Raw genomic sequence first — 27406 nt, 5'->3', positions numbered from 1 at the left:
TGTTGGATGAAAAGGCCTGGCTTGCAGTTTCCACTCTAACTCATCCCAAAGTTATTTTCTCAGGTTGAGGCCAGGACTGTGCAGGCCAGTCAATTTTTCCCACACCAAATTCGTTCATCCATGTCTTTATGGACATTGCTTTGTGCAGCGGTGCAGAGTCATGCTGGAACAGGAAGGGGCCATCCCCAAACTGTTCCCACAAAGTTAGGAGCATGAAATTGTCCAAAATGTCTTGGTATGCTGAAGCACTAAGAGTTCCTTTCACTGCAACTAAGGGCCCTGCCCAAGTCCTAAAGAACAAGCTTACACTATAACCCTACCTCCACCAAACTTTACACTTGTCACAGTGTCGACTTCTCCATCAGGTTGCCATCACGTCTGCTCCAGAGTCCAGTGGCGGCATGCTTTACGCTCTGCATTGCACTTGATGATGTAAGGCTTGGATACAGCGGCTCAGCCATGGAAACCTATTCCATAAAGCTCTATATGAACTGTTCTTGAGCAAATCTGAAGGCCACATGAAGTTTGGAGGTCTGTAGCAATTGACTCTGCAGAAAGTCGGTGACCTCTGCACATTATGCGTCTCAACATCGCCTAACCTTGCTGAGGTGTAGTGTATATATTGTGTGTGCTTATATTAAACATAACCAAAGCCCGAAATACTGAGGTCAGCTTATATATGCTCAATCGCTGGGAGCCAAAAGCTGAATTTTTATACTAAACACTTTAAACACTCTCTTCCAAATTTTTTTTCTACTCTCAGTTCTGTTTGATGCACATATGAACCAGCTATGGCTATGAGCAATGCAACCCATCCCACATGCTGTTCAAACCTTCAATTTCAGAAAGTTGCCTCAAAGGGAAATGTGTCCTTAAAGGGGGAGAAGCTAAAACAGCTTGTTTCAGACAGTGGATAAATGGAGGGGTTGCACCAAGGCCCAGCATAAGAGAAAGGATTATTTCAAACTTTTATCATGAAAAGTTGTTGAAGCAGAGGCCACGGATAAAAGTGTGAAGCTGGAAGTGATTAAAGCTTCATGTTTAGTTTCCTAATGCGTGCCACCACATAAACATGCAGAGGATGCCTGTCCTCCTGCAATAAATCCACAAACCCCATTAACGTCTTCATCATTTCCTCCTGCCTGGCAGCTCCATCTTCAACTTCCTTTAACAAATATATCCACTATCCCTCCTTCAACATCCAAACCATCTCAATCTTGTGTCTTTTTAATTCTGGCTCCAAACTCCTCAACCTGAGTGGTCCCTCTGATGCCACACTCATGTGTAATTTTGTCCATCCCAATGAAAATCAAAGAAACTTCAGCTCTGCCTCCTGCCTTTTTGTTATTGCCAACCTCCCCAAACCACACATCATAGGCAGGTCTCACCAACATCTTCCTTTTCACTCACGCTGTGACCCTTCTGTCACAAACCGCCCCCGACACTCATCTCCACCCTGCCCGCACTCTCTTCTTCACCTCTCTTGCACACTGTTGCTTTGGATGTTTTGACCCAGGTATTTAAACTCATCCACGTTCACTTCCTCTGCTTCTTGCATCTTCTGAGCTTTATTGCAACTAATCTATTATCATATTTGGAAATTATATTTAAACCATAATGATATGTCAAATTTAAAATCATGGCTACATAAGACAAACATTTTAAGAGAAAAAAAACCAAACACTTAGCCCTCTCAGTTAACTGTGTTTCTTTATCTCACACAACAGAATCATAACCTCACTGGTTACTAGATACAAGCAACTACTAAAAATAGGCAGCCTCGATAGCAAAGACTATAACAGCTAGCTGTGTCTAAACATCCGCACAGATGAATGAGGTTATAGTTTGTCCTGCATCGAAACCTGTCTAGCTCACTACGGAGAACAGAGTAGCACTTACATCTGCCTTATAAACATTTGGGAAAGGGAATAAGAGAGAAGCTATGTGCTACTACTTCTAAAAACTAATGACTATGCTTGTAATATATCCCCAGAAAGACAAAGCTATTCACTTAGATGCCAAATATGGCTAATGCTGTTAACATTTGTAAGAATTATTGAAAAGCCAACGCTAACACTTGGTCCAACATAATCTTTGTATTAGCATGCAAACATACTTGCCGAGTCGACTGATCACAGCTGTGTCAGTGTTTTAGAATTAAACAGGACTTATAGAAAAATTACCATACATGAAAGCACTCTCACTCTTGCTCTCAAAATGCACACCAGTAACGATTTCTGTTGCACGGGTGCTTTTAAATCCTGCCTCCAGTTGATTTTAATCACAACGAAAACACACTGAATAAAGACGAAATGAAAACAAGTGATGCCACGCTTAATATTCCGTGCCATGTGGGAAATGTTTAAATGCAGCGAAAGCATTGTTGGTATTTCTCTGTGGTGCACAAAAAGAAATGGTGTGGAAATATGAGACGAAAAACACAGGAAACAATTACAGAAGAAGTCAAAATACTCACACACTGTAAGCTATCTCATTCTGCCAAAACAAGAATCACTCACCTTGGAGAGGGTGATTCCTGAGACTGTGCAGGCACAGTCTAATAAACACACACACTCACATGCAGACTGATTAGAAGGACAACTGTTTGCTCACTCGAGGCGGAAGGAAGGGCTGTTATACAGCTAAGCTATCACTCTTTCACAAGATTCTCAGAAGTCTCTAGAAAATTGCCCCCTAATATTTTATATGTAATTCCATTATCATGTGCTGTTTTTAGCACTACACATAAAACGGGTACAAAAATCGCTAATTATTAATCCCCTGCTGACTGTCTTGTTTCGTCTGTATTGTGTGCAGACAGTTTGACCTCTAACACAGCACCTGTCAAAATGCACACTAGAATTTGAACACCACTGAGTACACTGTTAGGCAACTCTGTGCTTTTTTATGTGTTTAAAGTGGCTTTCAGAAGGTCTGCACACAGAGATGAACCCCACAGAGTATAATTCATCCACTTGTTGCTGAAAAATAAAATGATCAAGGACATGTAAACAGGCTTAAACACCTAGCAGTAAGATCACTGGAGTTCTACATTCAGAAGTTATTGGTGAGAAAAAACAATCAAAGACCCACAAACCCAACACACAGACATGTGAAAACTGAGCCTTTAATCTTAAAGGACAGATTCAGGCTTGGCTGTCGAGGAATGAAAATCTTTTATCATATTATGATTTGTGCTTTTATTTTTATTTTTTCATATCCACATTAGCTGGGAAGAGGAAAAAATCAGCTAATGAAGATTAAGTGAAAAGAAATGTCACTTTGAGATGAATATCTAAAGCCCGGCATATAATCTACACATATGCATGTAATACATTTATACATTAGAAAGGCAGAGTGCATCAGTGGTTATTAATCCTTTTACTCTAATGCCACAGCTGCTTCAGATGAGCCTTTCAGTATAAGTCTTCATTATGTGTTCTTTTGAAATGATAATAAGCAGTCTTATTTTAAAGTGGCTGGATTTTCTTGTAATGGTGTTTGTAAAATATAGATGAGCAAAGGAATAACGTTGGAATACTTAAAGTATGAATAAATTAAACCAGAATAAAATACTCAGGTTTTAAGTCTAAAGGTACTCTGCCTGGTGGGCAGGAGGGACAATTATATTTCTATAGGGTTGATACCCCCCTGTGCCCCCCTTTTGGATCTGCCCCTGCTTGGGCACATTTTAACAGCACTTAATATAGTATTTAAATAACTATAGCCAACATCAGTACATTAAATGTCAGTCACGCCTACATAAGCACATAATAACTAAGGTCTCTTCCTCTTCAAAGACAGTTTAGCTAAGTGCTTGCTCATAAGGGATTGTCTTATCGTTGGGGTTTTCGCTCTAATATTGCAGCTCTTTAACTTACAATATAAAGCTCCTTGCTGTTTAATTCAATTGAAACGACAGGATTGAGTCACCAAAAGACAGCAATTTTACCTAGAGGGGTTTGTCAGACAGAAAGAAAAAAAAAATAACAACACATCCATTTCATGTGTCATCCCTGAAGGTAGTGATGTCTCAGCCTGGTCACCTCTATAAAAAATGTCAGGCTACAACTCTGCCCGGAGTTACTGATGTCCATGCTCTGTTTCAAATTAGAGCTTAAACTACAAGCACTTGAAGCGGTAGCAGCTGAGTATTTCAAAAGTGTATCCTCTTTCTTATGAATGTCTATTTTTAACTTTTTGCACGCCTATTTTAATATGTAGTTCACCATGTAGATGTATCGGGCCAAAGCTCTGACACTTTATCATGGCTGCTAGTTAGTGATGTGCGACACCACTGATTTCCTTTCCGATCCGATACCAAGTAAAATTCAGAGTGGTATTGACGATATTGATCCGATAGCGATACTCTGTACAAAAACTTAATGTTTCATTGTATTTGTATATAATTGTATTATGTAATCGTAATAATATAGCTTCATAATGATTACAGGACATCAGACTACTTGTTCATATTGCTTAATAATGTAGAATTATCATGTAGAAATTAAAAAAAAACGGTCATATGACTCACATGACTCCGTTCACACTCAGCCATTGTTGTGAGTGTGCATGCCAGGGGCTGCGACACATTTATACATTTATATTTCGCATATGAATGTGAAAGGCGTAAGAGGAAGTAGTTCCTTCCAATTTAGACGATCCGAATGATATAGTTTCTTTCCACGGTGTTTCTGTTAATGAAAAACTACAAATTTACCCCAAAGTACTAAAATATCTATATTTTAATATGAGAGTCAATTCTAGAACATAAATTACTGGTATCGGAAGAATCAATATTTCAATATCGATCCGCACACCAGTACTGCTAGTTACTCTGTTATTGTGGATATATATACAGTCACATTACTCTGTTTGTTTTTAAATTTTCTAAGCATTAGTTTAAACATTAAAGTACTGTCTTGTAACTGTGAAAGTATCCACTGGGGTACACAGCAAATCCAGCATGTCCAAATTAACACTGTCGGATTTGATTTCAACACTATTAAAGTGTCTATATGGGTCCACACCAGAGAGTGTTAATTTAACTCTTTTTGGAGAGTTGGTACGTTAACTCTGATTTAGTGTTAAACACCAAATCTGTCTGGAGTTGATAATTTAACACTTGGTGTTAAGAGTTTATATATTAACTCTCAAAGAGTATTTTAGTTTAACTACGTAAGAGTTATCTTCTAATTCATTCTAAAAAGCGGGAATTTTACTGTTCTGAACTTCTAGAAATTTCTTTTGGAAATAAACATTTACTAAAAAGATGCAATGGTTTTTGAAAAACATTTATTCTGAACTGTGCACCACAATTTCAAAACATTTTCTGAAAGACGTAACAGTATACATGTTCTCACTTTCATTAGAATTTTGTTTATCAAAAGGTCTGACATGGTAAATGCAAATAACAGCATTCTCAACACTTATTTCTTCAATACAATATGCATGTCCTTCATTCATCACTTTGTGGAACTTCAACGCACTTCTGCTCTCCCCCATATTCCATCTTCACAAGCATATCCTGTGCGGAGATCGAATAAAAATTAGTTGAGACTAATTAATGGCACAAATAATCCAGTAAACAATTGCAGCACAGTAAAAAAAAAAAGGAATCCTCTTTGAGCCATTACTTGTGTAAAGTATTTTCCCAAAAGACAAGGACACAGGCAACAGGTAATACTGAACTAAATGTAAAACCTCAACCTTTTTAATTTTTACCTAAACCGTGTGCACAAAACTCTGGAGGGATCTATGCTAACGTAGAATCCAGTCAGGACATCTGCTACTGCTGTTTGCTCGTTTTTTTTTTTTTTATGGGCGATCGTTTTCATTATACCAACATTTCACATTCTAGACATTGTTTTAGGTGTATTTGACCAAAGATTTGACTGAAAATTCACATGCAAGCTTTTTTTCAAGGCTGTGGTATTTGCCCGCAAACAATACCTTTCAGCTAGCTAAAACAGAATATTATGCTATCAGCGAGCAACATGGCTAATGCCTTTCACACAGCTTTGTCTCAACTCCAAAGAGCCACAGAAGTAAAAGCTAATAACAATTGAAACAATCTTTGAAAAAATGACTTACCAAGCATGGCAAACAACTCAAATATGTAGAGTAAATGTTCTGAAACGGCTTCACTTCAGCTTCGATTGGAGCCGTGCTGAGGGCGGAGTCTGCGAATTTACTCTGTTGGTGTCATAGCCCCTCTAGGAGTTCAGAGTTAAGAGGTCAAGAGTTAATGTTTCCATTTTAACACCTCCAGATTTGACAGAGAAACACTCATTTTTAACACTCGATTTTAACTACTATCATTTTACACCTCAGAGTTACATTAAAAGAATGTGACTCTACTTAGAGTAAAATTAACTCTACTTTTGCAAGGAGACTATTAACACCAAAAAATTTAACACTTTTGAATTTGCTGTGTACAGTTACCCACTTGATGGCAAACATGAGGCCTATATATTTAGTCTTTAAATTTATTTAGTTCAGCCTCACTGGGAAAGTCTATGCCAAGGTGTTGGAAAAGACAGTTCGTCCGTTAGTCGAACCTCAGATAAAGGAGGAACAATGCAGATTTTGTCCTGGTCATGAAATACTGGACCAGCTCTTTACCCTCTCAAGGATACTTGAGGGTGTATGGGAGTTTGCTCAACAGTCCACATGTGTTTTGTGGAATTGGAGAAGGCATTTGACCGTATCCCTCGGAGTGTCCTGTAGGAGGTGCTCCGGGCCCCAATCGGGTGTTTGGCCCATTGCTACGGGCCATTCGATCCTTATACAACAGTTGCAAGAGCTTGCCGAAAGTAGAGCAGGGCAATATGACCAAAAATATTTATCACGATATACATTTGAAAATTTGCGATAACGATATAACTGACGATATAATTGACACTAGACAAAATACTTTACAACTCCACAACTTTATTAGTGCAAAAAAAAAACATCAACGTATTTTCACTTAAACAGTTTTTTATGTGCATTAAAGTTATATAAAGATTTAACAGTGCAAATGCAAATTCCTTGCTGACAGTTTAACCACAACGCGTTTCCAGCGGAAATTGGCCGACATATCCTCAGCATAACCATGTATAATATCCACAAAACGTAAAAAGAGGTTATACTGTCATGCGCCGCGGCGCGCGCGCACAAAAGGATCCAAACGCAGACTCAAGTGTTAGCAGAAAATGACACTTTATTATAACAACAAAAGGCGACCCGGGAAAATCACGGACCATGACATATACACACACACAATACTGTAATACTATGCTGAAGCACAGTACATATCACTCCGCGAGGCTCCTGACTATGGTAGCCGTAATGCTCTGACAATCCATCAAGCGGTGCAGGTTCGTAGCTTAGCAAAGTCGTACTAAAACATTTGACAGATTTTCGAGCGCTGTGTACCACATAAAATCATTTCAAGGTCAGAAAACATAACCAGAATTCATACATAAGGCACACGGGATTATAAGGGGCACTGTCGATTTTCAGAAAAATCAAAGGATTGATTTTAAGTGTGCCATATTTTCCAATAAACACGGTAATAACGATGGCCCGCTAGCATGCGCTACCAAAAATAGTGCTTTGTTGTGTATCTGACGGACGAAAGCTAAACCAGTTCCACACCACTAAAGCATTTTTACAAACCAATTCTGGTTCATCTGTTTCATTCAACGATCCGCTTTCTCTCTTCTCATTCTCTGTCGCTGGCACGCTTTTTCCACCATGTGCGTATGAAAACAAAGGCACTGCGCATGCGCGTTTTACCCATGTTCTATCGCGATATTTCATTTTCTTATCGTTGCCCAACATTATGATATGGCCCAGCCCTAGTCAAAAGCAATAAGTTGGACTTGTTCCTCGTGGGTGATGGGCTTTGCCAGGAGTGCCCTTTGTCCCCGATTCTGTTCATAATTTTTATGTACAGAATTTCTAGGCACAGCCAAGTGACAGAAGGCTTTCACTTCAGTGGTCTCAGAATCTCATCTCTCCTTTTCATGGATGATGTGGTTCTGTTGGCTTAATCAGGCGATGGCCTCCAGCTCTCACCGGAATGGCTCGCAGCAGAGTGTGAAGCAGTGGAAATGAGAATCAGCACCTCCAAATGTGAGGCCATGGTCCTCAGCTGAAAAAGGGTGGTGTGCCCACTCCGGGTCGAGGACAAGGTTTTGCCCCAAGTGGGGGAGGTTAAGTATCTTGGGGTCTTGTTCATGAGTGACGGAAGAAGGAAGCGAGAGATCGACAGACGGATTGGTGCTGCCTCCTGGGCGCCTCCTGGGTGAGGTGTTCCGGGCATGTCCCACTGGGAGGAGGCCCCGGGGCAGACCCAGGACACGCTGAAGAAATTATATCTCTCGGCTGGCCTGGGAACGCCTTGGTGTTCCCCCAGGACAAGCTGGAGGAGGTGGCTGGGGAGAGGGAGGTCTGGGCTTCTCTGCTTAGGCTGCTGCCCCCGCGTCCCGGGCCCGGATAAGTGTAAGAAGATGGATTGATGGAATTTATTTAGTTGTATCTTTAAATTATTATTTCTCAAACATTAAGAAGAAGCAAAAAGGAAGGCAGAGCCAATGTAAAAATGGCAGTGCCATGTTTGAGATATTATTTATATTTAATATTTATATTAATTATATTTGCATGAGGTATTTTAGAAAGACATATACTATGGTGGCAAATACGCACCACTGTACGTATCGTTCCTTGCACACATGCATTGTTCTGCACCCTTTAAATGATTTATGCACCCTGATACTTCTCAAAATTAGTTATTATATAACTGTTATTTGAAAAGAATGATATTATCCAGTGTTATGCAAAAGCATTCATGTGCGTTATAACTGTAAGTGGAGAGCACAGCTGAGTCTTTGAGATGACGTCTGATACGGCCTTTTCCACCAGTGTCATTAAGATGGAGCATACAGATAATCAGTCACACTGATTATGTTAGTAGTGACCTCACTCTTTCAGATGACTGGTCTGAATCAATTTCAAGATTCCCAATAGTCTTTTAGAGCCTGAATATAGAGCACTTTTGGCTTTTTTTTCTACTGAAAATCAACAACACAACAAATAAACTTTAACTAAGCTATTCCTGAAATCATGCTAAACAGAATGTAAAAACTCCTGTGAAAATCTGAAGCTTTTTTTTGTTTCATATCATCGTAAACTGAATTTTTGGGGTTGCAAACAGCAAAACATTCGATGTCACCTTGAACTCTGCAATCAGTTGAGAAAGATTGAGACATATTAATCAATACTAAGCATAGCTTTTTGTTGCAGTCTTATTATCAAAATATTTTGACATCGTTTTCAGGCATCCAGTTTTGAATATTACAGATTAATTACGCATTTTCATTTATCTGAGAATCATAACAATTTTCCTCCTGAGTTTGCCTCCTCTTCTTTTCAGTGCTGTACTGTTGAGCTCTGCAATTTGCTCAATTGTTTTATGCCAAACCATGGTGAATGGTGTCCTGTTATGCTGTCTTCAAGAAACACTTACATTGTTATGCTATAAACATTTTTTTCCAATTCATCTCTCCTGTATGCAGACACAAGATGAGAATTTGTCTAGCCTCCTTGAAGTGGTTCCCTCATTTTACTGTCACTGCTGCCCTGCGTTTATCACCTGTCTATTCTCTCACTCCTAACCCTTTCTTCCTCTATTTCTTTGTCAGCCAGCCTTGGCCCAGCTGCTGTTATATATATATATATATATATAATTTTTTTTTTTTAAATGTGATATAGAGTTGATTGCAAGAGGACTGTTTCATAAAAAAATTCTCAGGCAACATTTTTTCTCTCAGGCTGCATGTGAAATCCCACCTCATTTGTCCTGACTGGCAGAGCCAAACCCCAAATGTGGCCATAGCTCCACACATAAGTGTCTGTATCCTGAAAGTATACATAACATATTGATTTTAGCAGTTCATTGGGGCACTACAAAGCCTGGGAGTAAGTGCTACTTGAAATGCTCAGTTTACAGGATCCGTTTTTTATTTTTTATTTTTTTGTAGGGGTGGGTGAGAGTGCCACTGAGTGATCAGAAATGAAATCACCTAAAGATGCAGGAGGACTGATGGAAATGTCCTCATTGGCCCTTCCGAGAATATGTAATCATGATCATACAGCAATAAAAACAAAATAAACAATGCTATTACTTGGATACGCTTACAATATTGTCCAGATTTAGCAATAGATCCATATAATTATCCATAACTGCACAAATGGCTGCCAATTAACGTCACTTCCCCTCATATTTTTATATTTTTTTTTCTTTAAATAAAAGGCAATGAATAAAACCTGTCCCATTGATTTTACTGAGTATTACTGATTTGCTCCTATGAGTGTATGTAAATAGGCTTAAGAAAAAAGCCCAAAAGGTATTTTGAAGTTTTATTCTCAATTCCGAATTGAAATTCAAGTGAAATTTAAACACGTGTCAGTTTTATTGGAAACTCATGCAAAACTAAATGCAGCTAAATTCCTGAATAAAACATGTGCAATAATTTATTATGTCAGCGATCTTAAGCAATCCTTGGGTTTATCTTGACAAGTCTGACTGTGATGAAAGAACTGTCATAATTGCACACATTTTCTGTAAACGAATCATTGCACCTAATGGCTCTTAATTGTTTCTGAAATTCTTAATAGGTGCCAGACTCTGGGAATCTCTTCATTATCACAGTTGGCAATGGTGTCATTATTTTGTGAGTTAGCAGTAACAGTAAAAGGAAAGAGGTGTAGACAGTTCATGGATGAGCTCCCATGAGTCAACATTAACAGGTTCCTCAGATAAATTCTGTTAAGAAGTAATTAATCATGCATATGACTTAGGAGACCAAGCAACGTAAACTGAAATTGCTTCAAGGATTTATCCTCCTACTGGGTTCCATGCAATGATGAAATTAAATCTGCTGATTGGAAGCGGGATCTCCATGCGCACTAGCAGGTGCACGATTTCCAGTCGAGTCTGTCGGCTCTAATAGCCAGTGTGGCAGCTGAATTCCTCACTACATTCATGCGTAGCGACATATATTAAAACAAAGACAGCAACTCTCAGAGACAGTACCAATGACCCTGTTAGACTGTAAACACACTTCTGTCTATGTAGACAATTACATCATTTGTTCCATGTGTGAGTTTTTATTGAGCAGCACTGACGTACATCTCTTAAGATCGTGGCAGGAAGTACAGTCCGGTGGGCAAGAGAATATATACAAAAGGAAAAAAAGCAGACACTCTGTCGCCAGCAGGAAGGGGAATATTTTAACCCGTAAGAGATGGCTCATCTTGCTATGGGCACTTGTTCCCATAGCAACAGGAGCTGGGAGTTTCATCAGGTTGGCTGGTTAGAAATAGGGGATCACGGGACATAAGAGGGGTCAGCACAGGGCGTGCAACCTAGTAGCCACCATCGTCAACCTTCTTTCCTTCACACTTGAACTCTCAAGTACAAGCCTGAGTAAACCCTTGTATTCATTCATTCATTCATAAATAAATGCACAGGGAAACATCAGCTAGCCTGCAATTACTACAATTACTGCATTTTCAAGGTAAATAAAATGATTTACCATATCTGAGCAATAATACACTATATTCCTTTTTGCTAGATAAAGCAACTATACACTGTCTTACATTTATTTATTTAAATTTAAACCGTCTTTATGTGGACGCTAACTTTAACTACCAGGCCCATAAACGGTAAATACAGTTAGGTTCGTTTGGAAACTTGTAATTTTGCTTCCACCATTATGGCTTTTAAATCAAACTTTCAGGATCTGATTGAAGTGTAGACCTTCAGCTTTAATTCAAGGGGTTTAATAAAATTGTCGTGTTAACCGCTTAAGAATTACAGACATTTTTATGCATAGTCCCGTATTTTCAGAGGCTCAAAGGTAATTGCAAAATTGACTGACAAGCAGTTTCATGGCTAAGTGAGGCCTGTTCCCTTATTATTCCATGACAAATTAAGCTCTTTATCAGCCTGTTTCCTTTGCCTTGAGAAACTCTTGGGTTGCTTTTAGAATGTGCCTTGGGTCATTAACCATATCTGCTGTGAAGCAAAGTCTGATCAGTTTTGCAGCTATATCTGAAAAGAGAGTATAGTCCTGTACACTTCAAAATTACCCTGCTACTTCAGTCATATCATCAATAAATGCTAGTCATCAGCTTCCACTACCAGCCATACATAACATAACATGGTCTTCGCCAGTTTTGACAGAAAACGTGATATGCTTTAAATCAGGAGTTGTTTCTCTCTCTCCTTTTTTCTTCCCATCAGCCTGATACAAGTTAAAAATGGTTTCAGCTATCCAAAGTTTTTCCAGAACTATGTAGGCTCTTTAAGATGTTTTCTGGAAAAGTCTTCTTCTAAACCTTGTATATTTCCATTCATGTGCATGTTTTAGTTGTAGTCTTTGACACTAAAAGACCTCCATGCTCCAGAATATGCTTCACTTGGCTCAATGTTTTGAGCGAATTTCCTTAACCATAGAAAGAATTCTGTGATCCTCCACTTTAATTGTCTTCTGGGTATTCTAGACTTTAGTGTAACTGTGCTGCCAGGTGCATTTATTCTTTTTATGATTATATTGATTTGGCCACTCCTAACATTTTACTCTCTCACTGTGATAGGCTTATCTGAGCAGCTGGATAGAGTAGTGGTAAGACAAATGATAAAGCTTATTTGTTGTTTGTTGGGGTTTTCAGTCTCCTTCACTTGGATTGACATCTTATTGGACCTCATATCATATAAATTAAGAATTCCAGGGGACAGATACAAAATACAAGTTCAACACTTGGAATAAATTCCCGAATCTTTTATCTTCTTGATTTGTCTTGTAATAATCAGGGAACAGGTCTCACCAGGCCATTAAACTGCTTGCCAGTCGATTTAGTTTTGGGCCTCTGAAATTGGAGGACTGTGCATAGGAACAGCTCATGAGTAAGAAGTGAAGAAGTGACTCAGAAACTGAGAACACTGCATGCTCATGTAGTAGCACCTTGTCAAAGTTAAGAAAACATGCCTGACAGCATACACTACTTTATTGCCTGTTTTAGTCTAGGCTTTAAACTGTTTCTGAGAAACTCATTAGGAAACTGTTTACTGAGGTCATAGACTAAGTGAGCAGATGGGTTGTTTTCTCAAATGTACTTTTTCACTTCAGCTCTGCACATTGTTGGGAGAATCAAGTTTGGGCACTATCCAAAGTTACCCTTTTGTACCAAGAAGATACACCCCCTGCTGGCCATGAGAAAGAATCAAGGTTTAAGGAATTCCTGGAATGGGTTCATTTTTCAGACTCAGAGGCTACGTCCATCATTCAAATACAACTTATAACAAGATCTCAAATCAAATTTTAATAATCTATAATAATCTGTTTCCTACCCTACTTAAACACACAATTCATCCTGACACACTTTTATAACACACTAATTCTCAAATGTGATTAAACCATCTATCCTGTCTTCTCTCAGACACCAGTCTTTACTCTTTTAAACTGAAATTTCAATCACGAGTCTGATAGACCACCTACTCACCCCCTGTGCATCCCTCATAGCTGGAGCTTTGACACATGAAAGAGCAGGCTCGGTAAACCCTGACATTTCACTTCACCTGCTTCACAAGAAACTTCACTGGAGTATTGTGAAAAAAACCCACTGCTGATATTTCACTGTAAACAAGGCACAATGCTGTTGCTGTGTTCCAAACATTCATTCATATCGTGACAGTGTGATACCTGTCTATATTTCAACAGAGGAATGACAGCTGGAAGCAGAAAGACCCCTAATCCTCTAGAACAAGCAAACAGATTTCAGTGGATGTGTGTAGATGCGTGTATTTGTGTGAGAACACGGGATATTATCTGTCACCTGGGCAACAGGTGTACACTGAACACAGACACGTTCAAGCACTTTGGCTGTTTTTACGGGTGTCTGTGGAGACTCACTCTTGACAGTAGCAGTCCTGGTGCAGTTGTACAGAATAGCCAGCTCTCCAAACACCTTTCCTGGCCCCATGGTGCAGAGCTTCAGGCTCTCCTTCGTCACCTCCACCTTCCCATCTGAAACATGCACAAAAATGGAAATAAACCATTAGTAACAATGATATTCAAATTTGACACTTATTTTCTTGCCTGACTACCCAAATCTGTAAGTCCAATACTACATTAAATATGTGCTGCAAATAGCGATTCAGTGATGAAATGGAGTGGCTGATAGATGTCTAAGGGTTTTTATCACATTTTTTAGGGGCAACCAGGCTGAATGCTCACTCGGCTAGAAAAAAAATATGATTATTTTGCAGTGCATGCATCTCAAACTACTCCCGGACTCATGCCAGAGCCTGTGGATGAACAAAAACAAAAAACTCTACAAACCTGTCAGCTTATGTTACCACCACTAACAGAATCACAAATAATCCTGTATGTAAGGATTAGTATGATCATTGTCCAAATCTGACCTCTCATCTAGTAGGATTAATGGTTAATTAAACAATGGTTGCATGGTTGGCTACAAAGCTTTCTGTTTTTCTATTAAATTTTAGGTGTATACTGTATCTCATCCTGTAGTTTTGCTTAGTACTGTGTTCTGTGAACAAGTGTTCTGCCAGAGCAAAGGAAATTAATCAACAAACATGATGTTACTGCTAATCACACTATTGTCTCATTCTCCAGCATGTTAAAGATTGACCATGAACATGATTCTATCAAGTTCATTTCAAATGCAGAGGTTTGGTTAAACTGTTGCAATAAAAATTGATTTCAGTTTCCTGAATTCCTTTTGATCTGTTTACACTAAGGTTTGCTAAATGTAGCTCTGCTTCCTACTATTTGCATTGATTTGTTTTAGTAATAATGAGAAAAATGCTTGCTGGCTGCATGCAAAAAAAATTTGGATTTGGTAGTTTTCTGTGAACACATACTTTTCTACATGAGTGGCACAGGCTTCATGGAAAGACCCACAAAGTCACTTCACTATCACAGTTCACAGGACAAAAAGACCAAAACACAAGGACTCAAAAACAGGCAAGATAATGGCGGTTAATTGTAGTACAAAAGAGTTCAAAGAGTACAAAGATTGTAAGGCAAAATAACAGAGAAATTGCAGGTTCGCACAAGAATGACAGAGTCGCTCAGAAAAAAGCAAAGTCGGGCTATTTAATACACACATGAGGCAATAAAAGGAAGTGGAATCATCAGGGTAACAAGACACTGCTGAAAAAAATCAAGAACAAGACAGGAGGAGAAAAACTAAATACTAGACACAAGAGAGTGGTAAAATAACACAGGAAGTAACATAAAAGGGAAACTTTCTATACCTAACACTTACACAAAGAGTAGGTGACAAGATACAAGGAGGCTAGATTAACTCTGAGTAAAAAGAAACATAAATAACAACAAAACTCAGGATACAAAAGTAACAAGGCAAAGCATAGAGGCATATTATGTATACAAAAGAAAAGACACCCCTAAAAACCAGGAATTCCAAACATTAACTAATAGAGTACAACCAAAATATAAAATGGTAATAATAAACCAAAATTCAGAGGCAAGAAAACACCCCACAAAACATTGGGTCCAAAACACAGGAACACTACATTTCCAATGTCCAAGACATTTTTCATGGTGTATAAACAGCATTATTTAAGTGTCAGCACTCTGATCTACACCATTACTCCATGACCCAACCCTTCACTCAGTAGCTCCTTAGTAGGTCCTGTTTAAGAGACCAGTTCGAGTGACACCAGTGAGCTTCAGATTTTTCTAGCCACTTAATTTAAAAAAGTATTGTTGGGGAAGGTAAAAGTGCAAAACCATATGTCCACATTTGAAGAAAGTCTGAAAATATGAAAAAAAAACTATATATATTAATTCACAAAGAACACTCATAAACTTGTAGCTAACTGGAACATTCAACTGCACATGATAAAAAGCGAAGCAGGGGAGTATATATGCACAGAGCAATGACTGAATTGTCATGCATTTTAAAATAAAACAGGAAGTAACTTACATAAAATGCCAAATGCTGTATATTACAAAACAAATGCATGTTTTAAACTAACATTATCATGAAAATTAATAGCACCCTATTGCTTTAACTGTATCAAATAAAGATTTCTAGACAACAGGAGACATAACTACCAGCTTCAGATAAGTGAACACATTTTTCTTTCGCACTGTAAGAGACTCTGTGCCTCTGTGACTGGAGGGGTTTGCTCCTGCTTCTGTGTTTAGACAAGCCTCATCAAGGATGTATGTTTTCCTGAAAAAACTCAGCATTCCAGCAGGACCATAACTCTGATTCACAGAGCAAAAGCCCAGAGAAAACATCTAAAGTCTGCTCTAGGCAACTGATGAAATACAGCATGACGATGAGAGCAAGCACAAAGATAACCATTTGACACGTTATCTTGTTAGCGGGCCATGACCGCATTTGACAAAAGGCCTCAAAAAACACCTCTCATTATTCCAGGGCTCATTCTTATTTTCATTTTGTACTTATTCCTGTCTTATTGGTACTATAGCACACTTTTTCACTATGGCTAACAATACATTAACCATTAACACCCAGCATGAAACTACACGGAGAGAAAATCTTTAGCTCTTAAAATGTGTCACCATCTTAATGCCTGCTCCCCTGCTATTTCCAGTGTCCCTGTTTAACAGCCTTATTTTTTCAGTCAGAGCTTGCAGTAGCACCCTCCTTGTTTTCCATTCAAAAGAAGAAACAGCTCGAAATGGGGGGAAAAAAATGACATCTTGCTTTTAAAGCCACATTTATATTTTTTAACAGTGCAATGCTTCATTATAAGCAGCTTAAGAATTCATAAGAGGATTCTTAGACTGACTGAAAAACAAATGTGCAGAGTTTCTTTTTCAGAGTGAATTCATGATCTACTTCCTGTACTTCTCATTTTCCTAAATGTATAAACTGTGAATTTCACAGAGAGTAGCAGGCACAATTTTTGATATTAAGCCGACTGCCTGATCAAAAAATTGCTTGGATTTGCTTAAAAATGTTTTGTACAAATGGTGTCAAAGTAATGTTGCTCACTGCCAGACTTTTGAAATCTGATTCTCAGCACACATCTACTCATTTCCTTAGCTACCTATCTAAATTCAGGGTCGCGGAGCGGCTGGCGCCTATTCCAGCTGACATGGGCAAGAGGTGAGATACAGAAACACACAATCAACCTAGCATGCATGTGTTTGGACTGGAGCACCAAGAGAGAGAATAAAAAACCTGTTTTGACCCCAGAATCTCCTTTTTGTGAGAGTGTGAAGTGACAGTGATAGTGATAACTGTGCTCCCCAGTTAGCACACATGAAAGAAACGACTGCTTCTAAAGTACTGTGCAAAACTCTAGAGCCACTGCTCGTTTCTTTATATTTTAGTAGGAAAACAGGAAATAGCTGTAGCGATTTACTCAAACACTGGCAAAATCTGAGTTTGTGCGATTCTAACAAGCTCGAAAGAAAAGTATTTGGTATCACAACCTTTATTCTTCAACCAGTCTGAATTCCATTAGGTAAGTGTTTTTCACAGGCAAGTGAAATTTCTTACAAAGTCTTCAAGAATAGTACTCAAGGCTTCTTAAAGGACATTCAGAGCTCTTCTTTCGATGTTGGCTGCCATTTATTCTGTTCCCAATAAAGATGATCCCACACTTCTTCAATAATACTGAGGCCTGGGCTTTGGGAAAGCCAATCCATGACTGACCTCAGGAATTCGCATGATAAGGTGGGGCCAGGTTTCACAAAGAGCTCACCTGAAACCCTGGCTGATTGGGACCCACACCCAGTTTCACACCATCAGGGGGTCCTTTTGTCCCTCTGTGGGGGGACACTCCCACTAGGTTTAAATCTGGGACTCCCCACCATTTGACCTTAGAACTGAAGAAGCTTCTTGGATGAGAGGTGAAACATCTTCAAGCAACTTAAAGAAGTCCAGACGCTTTTCTTTGCAAGCTCCTTTGACCCCAATCCATGACTGATAGTGTTGTGTGTTTTTTCTATCCAGGTATGCACTTACTGCAGGGGCAGTGTGTTTGGGATCACTGTCATACTTGTAAATGAAGCCATTTCCAGATAGTATTGCATGGCAGATCCAAATTCTGATGGTACTTTTCTACACAACTCGATAATTTTTGACAAAATGCAGCCCAGAGCTGACATACAGCATTGCATTTTACAGATGCTTTACACACTCACTGTTGTACCTTTCTTCTGAAAATGTTCAAATTTGGATTTGTCACTCCATCAGACCTGCTGCCACTGATTTCAGTCCAGTTCTTATGTAACTGGGCAAACCTCATCCTGCTCTCTCTGTTTCCTTAAGAACATCTTACTGACAGCCAGACTCAATTTTTTCCCCCTATTTCTTAAGGACATGAAATACAGCTACTTTTAATTTGTTGTAGAGTTTTAGGTCTGTAGTGTTTAGGTCTCCCATTGCTTCTTTTGTCCTCCACTTGTCCAATTTCCTTACATTTGTTGAGGACATACTGCACACCATGCCAAGTTTTTGTCTAATATCTCAAGAAATGGTACAAAAATAGTTTATGTCAGTCATACTGTGCTATATTTGGCATTTTTTTAAATTAACCTAAAGAACTGGAAAGAAAATGCATAAAGATACATTTTTTTCTGTTATGCGTCATCACAGCAATAGTTTACCCTCAATTTAAGTGCCTTTCTAATGCCTGAATGAGTCATAGGTCGGTGTTAAGTGGCTTGAAAAACGTAAAACATTCCTCTGAAAATGGTCACTTATAGGGACTGGGCTAAAAATGAGTGCAAAAGCAGCCAATGGCCGAAGAAAAACTTTGAAAGACCTTCAAAAAAAACCCTGGAGAATTGAGGATTCATCCCACGAACTTAGAAACTCGCAGTAAACATTTATTAACTTAATTTGGCTGAAATAAGTGTTTGTAGTGTCAATCTAGCCCTACAAAGTCTATAAAGACCACAAATAATGTGCTTGTTTCTGTGTAAGAGTTACGTCTGGAATAAAGCCACTGAGGATCAACCGAGCTTAACAAAACTGTGCCAGACTAATCAGTGAACTGTGCTGAGGTAACGATGACTTGTCACCTCTCAAAACTCCTAAGCCCTTATTATACCTGGGTGTCAGAGATAAGAAAATGGAAGAGGAATACTTTAGAAGAAAACTGCTAATAGTTTCACAGCAGCTGCCATGTCTTTCGAATTTGAGAAACGTAAGGGAAGACCAAAGGCAACACTGTGTTTGTTACCTCTATCTTATCATATCAGCTTATCTTGGTCTCTGAGCGAAGGAGGGATCTGTCTGTTATTAACCGCACACACCTTTTAAAGTATCTATTGAGCCTTGCCACACGACAATACGTGAAGAAAAATCCCCTGGTTTTTGATCCATCAGCAGTAGAGGAGGCTAATGGAGTTCAGTGGGAAGACACTCTGTGCTGGAGTGCAAACAAAGAAAGTGTCTGCAGACGTGTATAGAGAGAAAATGATGTAATAGGTGCACCTGTACAGATAACTAGTGCTCTGAATAAAAGGATGTAAGACACAGAACTTTATTAAGTGCAAATATGGGCAATCTGTGTGCACGTCTTTTATTGAGTAGTGCATGTAAGGACAAAGACAAGCATACGTCAGGTAGCAAAACCTCCACTAAGGATAAATCTAATAATTTCCTGTGAAGAACCATGTAATTAATTCCTGAGAAGGATGAGCAGTGAAACACAGCGTTTATTTTGGACAGCTCAATAAGTGAGGCTGTGAGGGACTTGCTACAAAATTAAGTAATTCAATTATTCATTTATTGGAAATACACAAATGATTTATTCTAAGAAACCTTTCGTTCCAAGGGGCCCCTTGCATCCCAGTGTGCACAGACAAGCACACTGTCCAGCTAACTCCCTGCATTTGTGCGTAGTAAAAACTTGTCTTATCACACTGCTCTTTCACAGCAGCTCCAAATACACTTGAAATTCACCTTTCTCATGCAAGTGCTACTCAAACCTCAATCAAATAACACCACATGCAAATACACTCTCCCACCAGACTGGCAATATCATATCAATGTGGTACTCCACAATGTCAACATACTTGTTGACATTCATTGATCCAGTGTGCTGTGTGGAAAGGCAATCAAATATGGCATGAGTGGACAATGAGTTAACTATCATTAGGTTTCCCCCGAGTGTTGTCTGTGCTTTCTTATCTGCATCTCCATTTATTTATGTTTATGTTGTGTCTCTCTCTCTGTTACAGTAACTTCCTGTTTGAGCTTGTTAACCAGTTTCCGTGTGTGTGTGTTTTTATTTATATCCTCTTTTTCCTTGTTAGACGTCAGCAAGTCTGCTTTTCAGCCTCCTTCCATGCATGTCTCTTCGTGTCCCTTTGCACATCGCAGAAGTTTTTTTTTTATCATTAATTTTGCTGTTTTTACATCTGTTGGACATTTGCTTGACTTTTCTTACTTGAACTATGCGACTGAAACCATTGATTTCGAGTCAGCTGTTTACATGGGAGCTGATTTAATACGGTCTGGCATTTACACGTGCTAACGAAATTAATCGGAGCAGCACAGCGCGTAAAAGTGGCAAATATGTGCTTCGCCCGTCTTCTTCAACAGATCTCTGTTTCTGTTTGGCACAAGTTTAATCAGCTTCCTGCAAATTGATATCTTGTTGTCTTTTTGTCTCGCTCTTAATTATGTTTATTACAAAGAAACTCTCTGCAGCAGAGGACCTGTTTGGCTTGGAAGCTGCCAATTTTGGAACGACCAGTGCAATTAGGGAAGGCTGAATCCAGAGTGCAATTTTTCTTTTGATCGGTTTACGAAAACTCTGCTTTCCAAACCCTAAACTAGTTCAGCTTGGACATGTTTATTCAGTCTGGGGTGTTTATGTGCATATTTTTCTTTTTTCTTCTGGCAAATCTGGACATTTTTTATTTCAGCCCTTTTTTTCTTACCTTCTTGTCTCAGATCAGCATTTGGATCATCATTTTAAACTTACTTTGAGCACAACAATCGATTTATCGCAGCATGTCTTCTTCCCTTAAGGCTCTGTAGCTGTGGTAATGGTTGTTCATTTGAATGCACACAGCAGTGCGCTCCACATAGCAGGGCATGAGGACAGACCTAGGAGCACACTTCCCTCTGGCTCAAGATCAGATGGGATTCTGGCTGCTTTTCAAATTAAAAAGGTGCCCCATCTTTTAGACTGACTTTATCTCACTCTGGTGACGAAGACCTCACAGATAAAAAAAGAAAAAAAAACACAGCATGAATGTGCTCCTACGAACCCTCTAACAGGAGTGATTTAAATTGTCCCCTGTGGTCTGCAAAAATATCTGACCAAATTATAGACCATTTATATTAAGAAATGTGTCTTTTGGCGAAAGATAAATGCATTTCTGTAATAAGCTGACTTGCCTGTGCACCTGTAGAAAACACATCGCACACACTTCTCTATTACAGCATTTACTCGAGGACACTGAAGAAAATGAACATGTGATTGTTTTCACATGGAGTTTTTCACACCGAGGACAAAAATAACGTTGAGTTTCAGGGGTCAGGCGCAGGATACCGCTTGACTTTTTTTTTTTTTCAAGCCACGCAGAGCGGACATTAAGAAACAGGATGTGAGGGAGTTCAAATCCCAGTGAAAACAGCATACAACCACCATCCTGTCATGATGGGCCTTGTTCTTCCGGCTTTGCTTATGGGTCAAATTACACAGTGCTTGCCTGTCCATTAGAGCAATGGAGGAGCACTAAGACTAGTTTCAGGTGGTACAACACTCAAGTTGTCACTTCGGTCTTCAGCTGGGCAATAATGAAAAACAGCCACCATGTGCCTGACGGTTTTAATGGTCTGGTAAAGAAACAGCCGCGGGAGAAACAGGACTAAAGCGAAAAGCTCTCTTTTTTGGTCAAGCTTGGGATGTATTCAACAGAGAATGAAAGAGGTTTAGAAAATTCCAGGTTTTTAAAAGACATCACCATCTGCTTTCTATTTGGAAAAAGTTCATAATTTGCAGTTCACTGAAACGGCCTGAAATGGTAGCCTTTAGTAGTGCGTCAGCTCTGAGTTATTTATTTTCACCTTGGTTTTTTTATTTATTTATTTTACTTTAAGCCCGTATCCTGAAATCTTAAAAAAAAAAAAACACCAAATGCCTTCTTGTGAAAAATAAGACAAAAAAATCAATCGGAAAATAGAGAAATGCAAGAAATGGACTTCATTACTAAAGCTCTGTTCCAAGAGAAAAAGCTACAAGTTAAAGTTATTGTGTTTGCTTTAAAAGCTAATTAATAGCAGGCCTAATTAAAAGTAAATTCCTCCTGATTACCGAGCTGAATAATGCAGTCAGGTTCAGTAATTTTTGACTAGCTGTTCTGCAGCAGTCGTGTCAAGTCATGCATTATTTTTCTCCCCCAGTTAAAAAATAAAATAGAATGAAATATGGATGTAAGCCAAGAGCGAAAACAAACAAAGCCAGGCGAAGAGAAAAAGAAGAGCAAGAGCTGTGTTAATAATTTGAGAGGAAGGCTCAGAAAGAAAGAAAAAAACTAGTTTCACGCTCAAAAGAAATAACAAGCGTAAGCTTTGTTTCGGAAAATCGCTGCGTGTATAACTGTCGCTGAAAGAATACAAGCAACGGGATGATACAGAGCGAGTGCCAAAAACAACAATGCAGGAGGTAGAAAGAAAGATGCTGTTTTTGTAAATGTTAAGATGTTTTTCAAAAAATGAGTGGTTAACTGTGCCTTCCACCTGGTGATGTTGTAGTGCTGTATTCTGATTAATGAGCAAGCTGCAACCACAGGTTCCACAATGCTGGAAAATGTTTGGATGCTACTTTGTCAGGTACATCCACCTGTCAGCCTTGTTGCATACCAGAACAGCCTCATGCCAAACACATTTCCCGATGGCAGCAGCCTCACCCGGCAGGACAATGTGACTAGAGAAACACGATAAAAGGCTCCAGCTGTTCATCCATCAAATTCATGAGATCCCAATCCAGCCGATAATCTGCAGAATGGACCAGCTCAAGCCTGATTCAGCCCACAACCCATCGAACCCAAAAGAACCGGTGCCATCACCTCGTTGCCAGACACCACAGGACATACTCAGATATCCTGTGTCAGTGCCAGCTGTTTTGGCAGCAGGAGGTAGGCAGGTGGGTTTAACACTGTGGCTTATCTGTAGATACAGAGTGTACAAGAGGTCTGCGCACACCCCTGTACAATATATCCTAAAAATGAAATTCCAGTACTGTTTATCAGTTAAAACAGCTTAGACATATTAAACACATGATTCACAGTAGAAAATCAGCACTCCAAAGGTTTTTTTTTTTTTTATTATTCACTACTGTGCATGATCAGCTTTTTCTTTTCTGATGACAGACTCATACCTCCTCCTTTTCTTACATTGAGTTTCTACTATAGGGCTTCAAGCCCTATAGAAACCTTTTTCTGGTTGGAATCAGGACCTATTCAATTTGAGTAGTGGAGAGAAGTAGGGGATTGACACTTTAAACTGGTCAGGTAGCCCGGTTCTATCTTTTACCCTGGTAAAAAATACATAAATAAATAAAAATTTAATCTCTCCATTATTGCCAACTAGGCCTTCTTGCTCATATGGTGACATGTGGATTGTTATTTCTCTAGCCACTTGTCAAGTGATGACACATCAACCCTGTTTCTGGATCCAAAAATCTGATGATTGAGACTGTTTTAATGTTTTTTTTAATCCTCTGTGTGTTGTTTTATTTAACAGAATAAATAATAATAGAATTTATCTGCACTGTTCATTTGTGACACATCCTTAAGTAAAGTTTTTAAAGGCCTGTTGTTGACTATAGCACATGTACTCACAGTGTCCTGGATACAAAATATTTATTTGATGTCTTCAGAAAAGAACACTTCACTTCGACATTAAGCTTGGGATCAAAACCTACATGCTAATGTATTTATATTAGCCTAACCACAGGAAAGACGTTTACTTACTACAACAGCCCTCCAAACATTGCTGTTTATTAGCCTTTCATCTTTCTTTATGTCAGTCGTAGTAGAGCTGTACATTTTAGTTTTGCTTTTGCTTTTTTTACAAATTCTTCCGTCAGAACATTTTTTATCATTCTAAGTCAAAACTAGCTTAGCTAAATTAGCTAAACTAGCTAATTTCCTGCTGAATTGTAACTTTGCTAAATGTAAATATTTTTTTTCACGCATGCCTGGACATTAAACTTTATTGTAACACGTGAGATAACAGCCACACTGGTCATTGTACTGGAGGTGAAACAATTTCTAGGTAGTGCCTCAGAGTTTGTTTGATTTTAAAAAGTGATAGGAGTTTTGGACTCGGAAATAGCTAACAATGTCAAACTGTATGGTTTCTCTTTTTGTTGTTGAGATCTGGTGCTACATAAATAAATCTAAATTGGAAAATAACTCAACTGAAATTGGTTTGAATCCAGTATGAGAATAAACAAACATTTAAAAAAACATAAAAAGAAATAATAATATTAGAATGGTCTGAAGAGTTGATAGTCCAGCTTTGAAAAGTACAACATAATTTTGGTAAACAGAGAATTCATTAAACATGCTAACAAGCATCAAAATTCTCTCTGCCTATTCCACTCACAAAAGATAACAACTGTCATTACATCACAACTGATCTAATGAAAACATGCGAAAGGAAAGGGGAAAAAAAAGGCTTGTCAATCAGACCAGTCCCATCCCCACATATGCCCCTCTTTAGGGCCTAATATTTACCTAATTATGAAAATTTACTCAATACTAATGCCATCACATAGACAGGGAGTGGATTTATCTAATGATATCACAACCACCTGTGGAAACGTATTAAAATAAGTATGTAATGAGAGAAGATTGCAAAGCACTTAGCGATCCTCAGTGGTATTTATAGGGGTCCAGACTCTATGCCTTGTTTTTTGCAGCTTGGCTGAAGCTTTATGCTTGACCTTACTAACATGTGGCCAAATAGATCCTGCTGGGATCCACTCCAATCGCATCCTGAAGCTAAATAAAAGAGGTTGTAGCTGAAGAAACTGTGAATGGCTGGCAGTATAAGGGTATCAGGACAGCTAAAATATCTTATACGCTGAAGAAATGTTCAGTACTTTGGAAGTATTTCAAACCTGCTACACCATCAGCTTTTGGTTGTATGTTGGCAAAGGGGTTTTTTTTTCTTAACCACAAACTGCGGGCAATTTAGAGATAAAGTTTTCCCTTTCTTTTTCTTGCTTGCTCACTTGTCTACTTTCATTCCTCATGCTGGTCAGAGAGGCATTATATAAGATAGTTGTTCAGGGTCAAGGTGGGGGATCAAACCTATCCCAGCTGTCATAGTGCGAGAGGTGGGGTATACCCTAAAGAGGTCACCAGTATTTCACAGAGCTAACATAGAGAGGCGGTCACACTGGCGACAAATTTAGAATCACCAAGAATCTAAAATCCATGTGTTTGAACTGTGAAAGAGTGAAAGATACTCTGAGTATCTGCGGGGAACCCACACATGAGAACCAACCTGCCATCACACCACACCACTGTGCCACCATTTCAAACATTTTGACTCTTGGATGTATATTTCTTTCCGATTTTATTCTACAGATTTCAAAAAGCAATATTAAAGTCAAGCATGACGCCTTACATGAGGAATACAGCTTATTAAATATTGCTAGAATTTCTTTCTACCATGCTGTAAGCTAGAAATGTGCAGTAAATCTTTAATACAGTTCAACTCTGACAACACCTTTAAACAGCCTGTCAACTGCCCTCTCTCTGTCATTGCCTCCAGCTGTCACGTCTAAAAAGCTTGCCCTGAATCCTACAGCCTTCTTTGGAAACTACATCATCGACACAAACGACGCGTGTTGATTATTATCAGCCTTCTTTCAGCAAACTCGTGCTGCGGTTTCCTTCTGCAGCTTTGGAAGCCTTAGCTTTGAAAGCGGAGGGTGGAGATTGCAGATAGCAATCCACTAATGCTGTTGTTGTAGGAGGTGATGCCAAAATCAGCCCTGATTTGAGACGCTTTGAAAATCACAAATCTAGTTGCATAAGGTGTTTTACTTCAAGACTTCCTTGTTCTCCGTTCTCTTGAAATTAGCTAAATAGGTAAAAAGAAATTTCAAGTAAAGTTAAATCAAAGCTCTGCTGACTAACTCGCAGCTGTTGAGGCTGAAGTACACTCAGTTCACCTTCATTTTTATTCATCACCTTCATGATGCATTAGTTAACAGCTTTGCACTGCTATTTGGATCATATTTGGGTACAACCTACTAGAGATGGCACGATACCACTTTTTTATGTCCGATACCGATATCATAAATTTGGATATCTGCCGATACCGATATGAATCCGATATAGTGTTTTTTAATCAACAAAACTGTTTTTTTTTAATATCTTGCTGCATTTTGTATAAGTTCATACTCAAGTTTAAAACAACAACTACACTAAAGCTATTCTGTTATACCTGTATGCAAAAAAAAATATTTCATAGTTCAGCAATACTGATCAATCTAATAAACTTAGACCTACACCATCCTCCCTATTCTGGTATTTTAAAGAGTACTTAGCATAAATATTAAGCAACCTAACTAATAGGGTTCCAACTCCCAGCAACAACAAAAATAAATAAATAAAAAATAGGGAACCACCCCTCACGCTCCACCTCATGATGCTTAATCGACGTAACCAACCTTAATTTGATGCAGTGTGAAAAAAAAATGCACAGAAATCAATTATTTTTCAAGAAATATTAAATAGATTCAACATCTTTCTTCAACAAAATTGCAGACTGCACAGATGGTACCTTCCCAAAGGAAAAAGTACTATAGCTTACTAGGGTATATATATTAGACTTAATAGTTACTATATACAGTAATGGACTTCTATTTATTTTGCATCAAATTAAAACTTTGGGTGTCAGATAATTATTTATTAAAAGCTAGACATTTTAAATGAGAATAAGAAAGAAAAGTATGTCTTTGTGCCCCCTTTTCCCTGTTAATGCCCTATCGGCCCCCCTGGCTAAACTTTGCTAGATCCGCCCCTGCACAGTTACCAGCGTCAGCTATGTAGAAAAAGATCCTCGAGTAGAAAGTAATATTAAATACATTCTAACAATAGCTGATCAAGCTTAAACGTGCTGCTGTTGTTCAGCCGCTGGTTTCCTCTTTCTGGTGCAAAGTGGGCCAAAAACAAACCAGAGAGACGGACTCGCGACAGAAAAGCCGATCAGCTGATCGTTAAGCAGTTTCATGATTGAAGTAGCAGCAAGAAGAGGCAGTCGCTCCATATATCGTTTGTTAAGCTTAATGCAGGAATGCTTTACAAACATTCAGAGATGGACTTACACACTTGCTTTA

The 27406-nt window shown here is 38.8% G+C and overlaps 1 protein-coding gene across 2 annotated transcripts in view; it reads right to left on the bottom strand.

Annotated features, from left to right (window-relative positions):
• The window catches only part of LOC147316114 (cGMP-dependent protein kinase 1-like), a 100830-nt gene that overhangs the window by 48769 nt on the left and 24655 nt on the right, over positions 1–27406 (bottom strand). For both annotated transcript variants that reach the window (XM_086259323.1, XM_086259321.1), the window contains exon 3: positions 13965–14078. In XM_086259323.1, the coding sequence (XP_086115449.1) occupies positions 13965–14078 (114 nt within the window). The remainder of the gene's footprint in view (positions 1–13964; positions 14079–27406) is intronic.

Source organism: Aulonocara sp. 'chitande type north' Nkhata Bay, linkage group LG13 (genome assembly GCF_057382095.1).
Source record: "Aulonocara sp. 'chitande type north' Nkhata Bay isolate Kocher_YH1m ecotype deep benthic linkage group LG13, A_spYH_male_GT1.1, whole genome shotgun sequence".
Classification (NCBI taxonomy): domain Eukaryota; kingdom Metazoa; phylum Chordata; class Actinopteri; order Cichliformes; family Cichlidae; genus Aulonocara; species Aulonocara sp. 'chitande type north' Nkhata Bay.
This window is presented reverse-complemented; position numbering and strand designations above follow the sequence as displayed.